The sequence below is a fragment of the Sardina pilchardus genome, chromosome 1, assembly GCF_963854185.1.
Source record: "Sardina pilchardus chromosome 1, fSarPil1.1, whole genome shotgun sequence".
Classification (NCBI taxonomy): Eukaryota; Metazoa; Chordata; class Actinopteri; order Clupeiformes; family Clupeidae; genus Sardina; species Sardina pilchardus.
The window spans coordinates 50,614,758-50,627,098 of record NC_084994.1 but is presented as its reverse complement, the minus strand read 5'-3'; the positions used below and the strand labels follow the sequence as shown (position 1 = coordinate 50,627,098).

The following is a 12,341-nucleotide window of genomic DNA, read 5'->3' as shown; positions in this document are numbered from 1 at the left end:
GGTTGCCTTAAATAGCCCAACATCAGCTTAAATGTTGATGCAGCACAGACTAAACGACATGTTCCTTACTCTGCTCTATAGGCATAATAAAAGATAGCCTACAGAGAGACAAAGACAATCAGAAACTATTCTGCTAATGTCTTGTTTCATAACTTCATTGCATTTTTGTCTTTCATTTAAATCATATTATTATGAGTATTACTGTAAGTATGTTATTTGTTATTTTGCAAGCTAAATCTGATTCATTATAAGTAAATATAGAAAAGATAAAGATCCCTCCATGTCCTGCCGGTGACCTCGGTGAGAAGTAGCCTACCTGTTAAGAAGTTCTTAGCCAGTAACGAGTACTCTGGATCACCGTAAATCTACAATTGTTTTCATGACGTTCTTAAGCAATGACATGACATGACATGACATTACATGACATGACATTACATTATATTACATTTGGCTGACACTAACCAAAGTGACTTACAACATGGTAAAATTCTAACAACAATTTAAGGAAAATTTAAAAGGAGTGCAGTAAGAGTGGGAATACAGTAGGTTTGACAAAAATACACAAAAATAGTGAAATTAAAAGGTAGAGTGCAGTAGGAATAAGTGCATCAATGAGTGCAATTGTCCGTAGGGGGATGTGCAGCTGCAATGAGCACCTCCTGCTTGTTGCTGTTGCCATGGTCATGGTCACCTCAACAGTTACAATTGATACGTCAAGGATCAGCAAGGGGGATGTGGCTGGGGATAACCACCTCCTTGTCCTTGATGAGGTTGCCATGATCGTGACCACCTCAACAGGCACCTGTACTGTAGGTAAGTCAAGAATTACATTACATTACATTACATTACGTTACATTACAATGAGGGTTCGGGAATCAGTCTGCACATTTTACGACCTACCTGCTTACGATGCTTTTGGGAAAACTGGCCCATGTCTTTCTGTGTAGGGCCGTTCTGTCTTGGGACTTGCTGTTTCCGTACCAGGCCATGATGTCTCCAGAGAGGGTAGACTCCATCGTAGCTGTGTAGAAGATCTTTTGCACATCAGAGGAGATCTTCAATTCATCTGTTGTGGAACATTTTCTGAATATTACTAATGTCTTGTTTTACTGTCTTTGTCAGGAATGCTGTGGTTGCTGTTCCTTTTACCTGTGTGTAGTGGCGCATCGGGTAAGGGCCTTTTCGGATTTCATGTTGCTTTAACCAATCTTAATTCAGTCTCTGAGGTAAAAAAGAACACACAAGGTAACGTTGTGTGGCTTGTATTGTTGCTTAAATTGTATTGTGTACATGCAGTCATGTCAGCTACCAATGACAGTGGATCTGATCTGGTGCTGAAAGGATCTCTTCACTTTGTTTACACATTACCTAACATTACAGTATGTTGCAGTATTAGCAATATTCAAAGTAGTCACACTTTTACACATGTACATAATATGAAGCATGGTCACATTTTTAGATTACGAAAAACATCTACAGTATATGTTAAGCCAAATACATCTCAAATTTCCCCTTGGGGATCAATAAAGTATCTATCTATCTATCTATCTATCTATGTCAATGTAATATTTTGTGGAATCCAATTGTGAAAGTCTTCTTTGACCGTCTCCCTCCACAGTCCCTGACACATTCACTGTGTCTGTTCCTGATGGGCCACTCTATGCCTGGAAGGACTCCTCCATCATCCTGCCCTGTTCAGTCTCTCCGGCGTTCACTGACTCACTGGAGGTGCGCTGGCACCGGCCTCATGAGTTCAAAACTCCCGTTCTGCTTTACCAGAAACAGCAGATCCAGCAGCAGCCTGCTGACGCTCAGTACAAGGGCAGGGTGCGTCTGACAGGGGAGCTGGAAAAGGGAATCTTGTCCCTGGAAATGGACAAAGTCCAACTGGAAGACAGTGGAGATTATGTCTGCTATGTTTCAGCTAAGACAACGTACCAGCAGGCCCGAATTCACCTAGTTGTGAAAGGTGAGGAGTGGAAACTTCACTTCACATTACTGTTAGTTACTGCAACATCGCATTAATAATACAGTGATTTATCATTCTTGATTATCAGAAACTTTTGTACAATCACAGCTCTGAGCTCAAAGATAAATAAATTCTCCCGATCACCCAACTGCACTTCTCCCTTCAGTGATGGGCACTCCACCGGTCCTTTCAGTCTCTGATGGTGGCAGTGGGCAGGTGAACGTTACCTGTGAATCAGAGGGTTGGTCACCACAGCCCACACTCACCTGGAGAAACCCAGGAGGCACCGAAATCCCCAGCAAGAGCTATCATATTGCAACAGGTAAGTACAGTAATGTACTGTATTCTGAAACACTATACACCTCAAATGTATGGATGTGCATTATGTGGTGAGTTAATTAATAAATTAGACAGACTGTTCATTTAAACTGACAAAAGCTGTGTTTGCATCTACAGTACACAGGAAGCATTTATTTTCAGCCAAGTATGCAGCAAACACAGTGTACCACATGTTTGGACAACAGCTTTTAGTCATTATCAATGTTCTCTGTCTGCAATGTTTTTCTCAGATGCCCATGGACTTGTGAGTGTGACTTCCTGGCTGCTGCACTCTTCCTCTGAGTGGATTGCGTGCTCTGTAGGTCTCTCTGAAGATGAGAGAAAAGAGAGCAGGTTCTTACCAGGGACAGGTATAGATACATCCTTACATCACATAACATGTGTTGCCTCAAGAGATCAGAGAAGTCTGGTGACAAAGGCACGTACAACAGTCAACTCCCATACAGTTGAAGTTAGACTTAGAATGCACATGTGGAGGAGCAAGGCTGGGAAGGGATTGAAGTAGGCTCTCCCTCTCTTTCCCAGTCATTATGAGTGTGTGAACGCAATGCATAGTTTGAATATTCTTCAGTGCACTGTTACTTTGTAAACCATGTTTTGCTTTTCAACCTCAAGTGCACCAGATACTGGCAGAGAGGGAGAGTCTGAAACAGAAGAGTGAAGGTGAGAGTCCTGTTCAGACATGGGAGTATATTACAGACCTCAAACTCACTACACTAGTTTGTTTGGTCTTGGTGGACTAGATCTGTAATGCAGCTGCTGCATATAGAGAACACTGTGAAATAAAACACAGGCATCATGAAGCTAGAGTGCAAGACTCCTGATATAGGTGCGTTTGGAATTAACAGTAAAATGTGTGTGTTTTTCTTATACAGGCCCTTGGAAAGATTCCTTAATTGTTCTTTTTTTGGTACTATTTCTGATGGCTGTTATTCTGGCTGTTGTCCTGTACAGAAAAGGTATGTACTGTATAGTCTCCGTAAAATTTGATGTTTAAGGCTCTGTTTAAGTTATAATGTCACCTTCCTAAAATGGCTTAAGTCTGAAAAACCTGGAAACATTTTATGCCATTATTTTGGGAAGGTGATGATGGTGAATTAATTGCAGTAGTAGTAGTAGATGTAGTAGTTAATGTAGTTGTAATAAAAGCACATTTCACTTTGTGTTCACATATTATTGTGCCTAATTGTACACCTTATTCTTGTACATAGGTTTGGAAAAATCAAAAGATCCAGACCCAGAAGGTAATCCATTACGTTGTCATGACCTGCAATTCTGAAAACCAATTACACTATTTTTCAACTCAGTGTTTTATAAACATTTTCTTCAATGTTAAATTCATGACAGTTTTTACTGGAATAATTTTAATGTAAGATACAATAAATTATAGTAAAATTCATGAAGTATTTGAAAAAAACTTAAAACATTCAACAATGTAGCTATATTTGTTGTGCCTCCTGCCTAAATTGGCCAGGGTCATGTTTCCCAAGAACACTAGAAGCCTAAGAAGTTATTCACTAGTTCGCCCATCGGTATGATTTGTTGTGCTTGGGTGTAACGTTAACAGCATGTTTGGCTAGGTAGCTGGCCGTGGTCCTGAAATGCCTGGAGCGGATATCGCGTTAAAGCCCTGTGTAAGGAAGGAGGATGAGTGACTGGGCTATCAGTGAAATGGAGGAGTAGGGGCAGGAGGAGGGGTGACTTTTGCGAACGCCGGGGCGTGTGGCATGATAGAAAAGGAGGCCGGCTTAAATACCCTTGGAGCGGAAGGCGCGGTGAGTTAATTGGTGTCAATCGTCCCTAAGGGCTCCTCCCGAGCTTTGTTTAGAAAACATCATTTAGTACAGTAAAATCACTCACAAGAGTCACTTTAGATATATGGAGCATTTCTGGAAAGCATTGTAATAGCTATTTTAAAGAGTTCATAGGTTTACAGATTAGTCACAGATGGCAAAGCAGTACAAAACATGACCATTGGGATGTTGAAGCACTGAGGGCGCTCATCAGATTATCATTGATGTAGATGAGGCCTGGGGAAGTGGGAGGGGAATGCTGCAAGTGTTCCGAGTCTTTTGGAAACAAAATGTGTCTAATTTCCAGAGTGCTTCTGTTTAGGCCTGTGTGTTAATTGTTTATAAAACTTGATGTCCGATTTGACACATTAAAGCAAAAAAACTGTAAAATTATCTCATCAATGTGGTAAAAAATATATATATTTAGTTATTTAGTTGTTGTTTTGTAGATAACACTAATTTCTTCACATATTTCATATTCTCTCTAGGGTTGCTGTTGTCCGAGGTACCAAAGAATCAGGCTGAAAGTGAGGAGCATATGGAGACTCAGACAATCATTCATTATATATCAATCATTGTCGTATTGGAACTTAAAGGAATACGCCACCCAAAAATGAAATTAAGCTAGTCTCGGTCACCCCCAGAGTTAGAACAGTGAAAAAAACCCGGTTAAAATCCGTCCGGGCATTCTCCTGCTTTGGGAGCAGCGATTTTAGCTTTAGCTTAGCACAGTCGCTGTAGTAGATGAAGGGTGTCAGTGAGCATGTCCTCCAAAAAAGTGACCGAGACGTCTACACCACTTGAATCCCATCCCGTGAAGTTCCAGTCGAATCTAGAAGTTGGGAGTTTACAAGACTGCTACGTGAGAACTTTGCGCCTAGCTAGCGGTGCTTCGCCGGCGATGAGGCTGAATATAGTTCCAAGTAAAGATCTGCCCAGGTAATAGCCTCGTTCGATTTTGCATTATGATTTGTACTCGTTTTGAACACACGGCTCCCAAGATATATTTAGAAAAAAATGTAGATGTCTCGGTCACTTTTTTGGAGGACGTGCTCACTGACAGCCTTCATTTACAGCAACTGTGCTAAGCTAAAGCTAAAAATGCTGCTCCCAAAGCAGGAGAATGCCCGGACGGATTTTAACCGGGGTTTTTTCACTGCTCTAACTCTGGGGGTGACCGAGACTGGCTTAATTTCATTTTTGGGTGGCATATTCCTTTAATTGATATACTGTATATATATATATATATATATATATATATATATATATATACAGTATAAATATGTATATATATTTATACCACTGCTTGGTCAAATTTCCTATTGTGATGCGCTATTTGGAACGTGCATTATTTTTCTATATACCGCACGGCTATGAAGTAGTTCCTTTTTTTTGGGCTTATAGAATAGAATAGAATAGAATATATACTTTTTTGATCCCGTGAGGGAAATTCAGTTCTCTGCATTTAACCCAATTTAACCGAATTAGTGAACACACAGCACACAGTGAACACACAGTGAGGTGAATCACACAACCCAGAGCAGTGAGCTGCCTGCCCAACCAGCGGCGCTCGGGGAGCAGTGAGGGGTTAGGTGCCTTGCTCAAGGGCACTTCAGCCGTGGTGGACTGGTCGGGGATCGAACAGGCAACCCTCCGGTTACAAGCCCGATGCGCTAACCAGTACACCACGGCTGCCCTCGTTACACTTGAATATCTTGAATACGTTGTATCTAAGACAGCGGCAATATGATAGTAGCAGTGGTATAAGCGGGATAATCAACTCCGCGCCCTGTGCGTTTATAGGAAAATAATGCACTTATCGAAAGTGTAAAGTCCCCTCCGCCTGCGGCGTCGGGTCCTTATTACCACTTCGAACGTGCATTATTTTCCTATAAACGCACGGCGCGTCGTTGATTATCCCTTACATATACACACACATACAGTATATGCCTCTTTGTGTGTGTAGGGTATCTTGGTGTGTTTGTGTGTATGTGGAGACAAATTGACAAGTGTGATTTATTTTTGCAGAGAGAATGTTCAGGACTGGGCATAAATTGTATTTTGTATAATTTAAAATATCCTTTTCTCTATCCAGAAGTGGTCCCTTCAGATGTCGCCGTCCACTGTTCATGTGATGCAAATGCCATATTATCTTGTCAACTCTCATCTGAAAAAAGTGCTGTTGACATGGAGATCCGGTGGTTTAAATGTACAGAGTGTATTTATCGGTACCAAAATGGCCAGGAGAAAGAAGGAAGGGGCTATGAAGGCAGAGTAAGCCTCTGCAAGGAAATGCTGGAGAATGGGAAGATATTCCTGGAACTGAGGAAGATCAATCCAGAGGACAAGGGGACTTACGTGTGCCAAGTCATCCATAGAGAGTACAATGAGTGTGCCATAGAAATTAGGCATGCTCCTTATGCCAAAGGTATGACTATCATGTCACAGTGTTGACATAATAACACCCACAAAGTAATGAAATCCTACTAATATGAATTTTGATTGTACTTTTGTTCAGATAAAAGTCAGGAATTTTACATCTATCCACGTAAGTACACAAAGTTTGCTCATTTAAGTTTATACAAATGCTTTACCCAAGTAAGGGATAATGGAGGACACGGCATTCAGGTAGCTGAAGTCAATGAGTGTTCAGCGGGACAATGCAGCAATGGTACAAAGTGTCCTGTACAGTAGAATAATGCCAAAGCGTAATGACGCGTGCAGTATTCAGAGAATTACTTTCTTGTGTGGTACCAAGTGCAACGAACCTAGACAGAACTTTTGTACTACAAAATGCATACATACAAAGCCATACTGTATAACATATTACATATTACATGAAAATAGTGTCCTTTGTCTAAAAAGTGAGAAGAATATTCAGCCTTTTGTCCACAAACGTGTTTGTCATGCATTAGGATGTTGCACAGTTCTGTAATAAATTATTATGTTTGGTAGAAGAATGCATTCTATACATGGAAAAAAAGGTTAGTTACACTTGGCGTCATAGTTTCCCAAAGGTTGCTTTTTTTTTTATTCCACCACAGGATCAGGGGGACTCGAGTTCATTGAGGAAAATAAACTGGAAATGGAAGCATCTGCCCAGGAGCTTGGTTAGAAATGGTGCTTGAATAATCTTTGCATCGCAGTTATTTACCATCATGGATAATGGTCTGGTTTCTATGTATATACTGTACATTGAATTTCATAGGTTACCTACTTGCAAAGCTCACAGGCCTGCACACTTCATTTGTCTCTTTTTCTTTCCCCTTGTTCTAGGCTCTTTGGAATGCAGTTGCAGTCTGTCCACCTGATCCATCACGCTGAAGACCTGTGCACTGCAGTTATGCTAATATTTTACACACTACTCACTCTCCCCCATCTTTACCTAAGGTTACATTTACAATTACACTATATTCTATTTACATATACAATATGAATCTTGTAGAGACAGATTCAATGACTTCAGTGACAGAAGTTATTATAGCCTATGTAGTTATAGCATTATGGGTAACGCAGCAGGAAAAAAGACTATTGCTGTGGGTAGGTTGACCCTGCTGAGAAAAACAGCCTGACCAGCGTAAGGTGGTTTGGTTGATCAGCTTGTTTGACCACCCTATGATGGTTGACCAGCTGAAGGTATGTTTTGCTGGTCAAGCTAGATTACCCAGTTAACGATGGTAATTCAATTGGTTTTGGTTGTCGCACCACCTCAAACTGGTCATTATAGCTGGTGTTGCTGGTCTTACTTTGCTGGTTTAACTGACCATGCTTATGTTGGTCATTCTAGCAAACGAGCATTACCGTTGTACACAAACAATGTCATGCTAGGCAGGGTGGTCACCAGCATGACGATCTTCCTCAGAACGTCATATCCACATGGGGGGCCCAACCAGTTACTGTACACCAACAAAGACCAGCTAGAGCTGGAAGAAAACCAGCAAAGACCAGCTAAAACCAGTTTCTAGCTGCTTTTTCAGCAGGGGAGCAAATGTTAAGCTAAGCATTATGGTATATTGTGCATTTCATCATGCACTGTAGTAGTTTGTTACAGTTTACACTAAAAGTTTATTGTGACTTTGTCTTGTCATTTCACCTTCATTTTGTATGCCAGTCTAGTTTGACTTGTTAAGCAGATGACAAATATCTTAAAATTCAGTGAATTATATATCATGTGCATGAACTTGCTGGTATGGCTAGCAAGATTGTGATCAAAATGTCTCATCATGTAATATTTTAATATATTATGTAATATATATAAGCTGTTGAATGTGATATTTATTGTAGAATGAGAGCACTGTAGGTATGAAACAAAATGTGCTACTGTACCTCGCTCGAGTTGCTGCAACCAACAGCTAGAGCAGCCAGGTACTAGTGCTACACTCTGTGGGCATGTTAACTTGATATGATACATAAAGTGCTGTCTTTTTTACAGTAGTACCAACAATACTTGACCTCGAGCAAAGGCTGAAAATGTAAATGGTGTTCTGCACAGCGCACTCTGTCCTAATCTGATGATCCAATGGGAGAATGTGCTAACAACTCATATGTGCATCTAACTTGCTGGCATGGCTAGCAAGATTGTGATCAAACTGTCTTGCATGTACAGTAATACTTTTAAAATAACCTAACACAACACATACTTGAGATGCTAGATGTACTGGGATATGTTTACTCCTCATTGATGTTTATGAGTTTATCCTGCATGTCTCTATCTCTACCGGGCTGGCTTCAAGTTGATGGACTCTCTCTCACCAGGGTTCTGCTCAAAGTGATAGGGGAGTTTGAAGGCCTCCACTGGTCACAGCATTAGCAACAAGTGTCTGCCATTTGGAGTCGTTCTGTGTAATAAATGACACCAGGTGTGTTCATCGTGTTCAATTATTGCTGACTGTGGCAAGCATTTTGCATCACATGAACTTTCATTTGAGAATATGTTCTTTTGCAACATGTGTTTTAGCAAGGGAAAATGTGTTAAGATTTATGAGAACGGAGGATTGTGTTTTGTGAATTGTGTCTTCATGTGAAATATGTTTATGATATTGGAAAATTATGGCTAGATTTAGTAAATGTGTTTAGGCAACTGGTCATTCGGTTTAGAGGATTGGCTTTTGTGTTTTAGCATTTGAGAAAAACTGTAATAGACAAGATGCTGGCTAACTAAAAAAACACAGCTTTTCAGTACCTACTGTAGGTGTAAGCCAATCACACCCAGCCATTTATTGTTTGGATTATGGTCTGTCATAGGGACACAGATGAGCAGATTAAAACAGAGGAAAGACACTACACTAAAATGATGAGACATTCTATCTTCTCTCTTTCTATCCTCTATTTATTATATGTAAGATGGTCTGGTTAAATGAACAAATGGATTTGTGAACTAATTTATTATTTGTTATGCCAAAATTGCTTTTCAACTCATTACCAGTTGAAAATGAAATGAAATTCTGTGTTGTATAAGTGTCTAATTATAGTTTTATCAGACGAATGGCCAACATTTTTCTCTATCAGAAGTTTGGCCTTACACTAAAAATGTATGTATTTGTCAGGCTGATGGGGGACGTTTTTTTGTAATGTTACTCACTCTTGTTTACTGCAGTCATTTATAAGGCATGGCACAAAACATGTTCCTCAATTGAAATTCCTTTCAAGTCGAATAATTAGCATAATTTTAATCATACATAAGAATAAAAATGAAAATGCATTTAAACACAATTGTATCCCTCAAATCATTTTGATACCAAATGTGTGTTCACATATTCGGCTGATGCTCCTCTCCAAAGTGACCTACACACAGTATGTCAGTTCTTACAAGGGCCAGTCTGCTCAGGGCAACATGGGGTCAGGTGTCTTGCTCAAATTAAGGCACCACAGTGGTGGTCTTGAGTTAAACTCTCAATCTTCTGCTTGCTAGCTCAGCTCTATAGCCACAATGGTACTACCACTAATCTAAAAACTATTTAAAAAAGGACTACAAATGGCTTACAAAGAAAATGACTTTCATGAAAAACAGCAGATAAAACATCACTTATTTTTCAAACTGACACTTGCTTGTTCTTAGATTTCACAGTCTTCACCTTATGTCAGTGCTTTGAGACATTCATTAAATTGTAATACAATTAGACAATATTAAGGTGGACTGCCACCCTGAAGGACCCCATTTCACCTCTTTGGAATACATCAGTGTCAGACGGATGCTGATTAATGTTCATCGTTTTTGATTATTGCAAATATTCATGTGAGCATCTTTCATGTCGCAATACTGATATGTCAAAAACCATCAGATTTCTGAGGAAATTATTTGAGAAATGTATTTACAAATAAAAAATGTCATTCATTAACTTATTAAAATGACAAATCTAGGCTTTTGTCACCACCATCAGATATGCATCAGCTCCACATATTACAGGTTAATTACCTGTAATATGTGTAAGGACATATAAAAGGATGAGTAAAGGGTATGATAATAATGCAGATTACTGGGTAATTTAAAGTATCTGAACATTCATTGTATCGCAAAACGTAATCATGCGTTACTTACAATTAGCCTACTTAGGAGAAGCATACAGTATAGCATAACACAAACAGTGCACTTAGGAGGAGCTGAAGCAAAGTAAAGGGTACTTACTGTACATACTGCATCTGGCGGCTAATGCATCTGTGGATGGGATATGTTAATATTAATAATTGATGCTGTAACATCATAATTTTTCTTTGGAGATGGAAAAAGTAATCAATCAATCAATCAATCAGTTATTAAAAGGTAGAAGATAGAAGTGTTCCTTAAATATACAGCACACTCATGTTACAGTGTATCATGGAGTACTAATATATTGAGGAAAGTAGGCTACAGTACAGCCAACACAACCTATACGACCTTTCAAATAGCTGTGAATGACCCTGTAATTACCTCTAGAATCATACCCTTTATTAACATTAGTGTTCCTAAATGTTTGTAGCCACCCAGTAATACCATCATATCCATAAGTAAATGTAGATAACCCATAAGTAAGTTTAAAAGAATCATGGATCTGAAACAGTATTTGTAGTTTCAGTAGGCCTATTTGTAAAATATTTGCCAATTAGCCAGTAATAACAATTGACTTCTGTAACCCTTCACCAAATAGTTTTGACCTGTATCGTTGTTCTGCTTTTCTTACCAAGTACTTACCTTGCAAACATGGTGCATTAAGTTTATTCGGGTCTCAGGAATGAGCGTCATGCCCTGTCTCTCTCAGGCAGACTGGAGGAGAGGAGGAGGAAGCATAATGTCTGCATTACGATAACAGGGCCAGAGGTGCAATAACTTCACAGACAGACGAGCAAAAAAGTGTGTAAAAGATAAAAGGGGAAGGCAAAGGCGAGAGAGCGCGAGCGAGAAACTTCTCCAACCTGCTGCATTGAGATGAACAGGCCAGACGTGTTGCTGGGCCGCCTCGGCTGAATCAGGGCCTTTGGTGAGCATGAATAATGAACACCAGGCTCCGCTCCTGGCTCAGCTCTCTCTTTTGTGCTGGGAATGACTTGACTCTTAGCCCAGCGAGCGGCACGACCAGGCTTTCTTGGCTTAATTGGGTCGGTGAGAAGCCACTGGGGGTTGGTCTCTATGCAAATTGTTGCGCTCGCCTCTCTCCTCATGCTCTCAGGGAGATCTGCTTTTTAGCATTGTTGCTTAAAGCTTTGCTGCTCGCATCTGAGGCCGTTCCTGTCCGTCACTCAGTGTGTTGATCGGAGTTCATTGTTTCAGGGTTAATTGCATGTCCAAGTACTGGTTTGCTGGAGTTCACAGCCCCGGCCATAAGCAACTTGAGAGATGCAAATTTTATTAAACAGATATTAATGCCTTTTCATCAAATATGGATGAGAGTTATTTAATATTTAATATCTCTGCTTAAATCTCAATGGGTGTGAGGCTACAAGTAAACAACGGGAACGGGAATGAGTCCCTAGAATTAATTAACATCCACAAAGGTGTTGACTTGGACTTGAAGTCTGGAACCTCAATTACTTGTCCACATACATGTAGCACCCTTCATTTGTTCTTAAAGGGGCCATATTATGCAAAACTCACTTTTTCTGTGCTTTGATGGGATTACTTCCATTTGGGTCTCTGATCGAAGTGCGAAACAAAACCATGCATTGACTTTTTGTGGGTCAGTAGAGAGATATAATAATGTGCCTCTGTGACCCATTCGGATGTCTCCTTTATTCAAACAGAACAGGCAATGGCATTTGTCACATAT

General features: G+C 40.0%; 1 protein-coding gene across 1 annotated transcript; it reads left to right on the top strand.

The window, feature by feature from the left end:
- The first annotated feature begins 635 nt into the window (after nucleotides 1–635).
- LOC134079675 (butyrophilin-like protein 2) lies at nucleotides 636–7,412 on the top strand. The gene is made up of 9 exons (XM_062535769.1): nucleotides 636–813; nucleotides 1,619–1,969; nucleotides 2,136–2,291; nucleotides 2,539–2,658; nucleotides 2,924–2,971; nucleotides 3,520–3,552; nucleotides 6,197–6,529; nucleotides 7,146–7,211; nucleotides 7,378–7,412. The coding sequence occupies exons 1-9, from the start codon at nucleotides 636–638 to the stop codon at nucleotides 7,410–7,412; spliced, it is 1,320 nt and encodes a 439-aa protein (XP_062391753.1).
- Nucleotides 7,413–12,341: the final 4,929 nt, after the last annotated feature.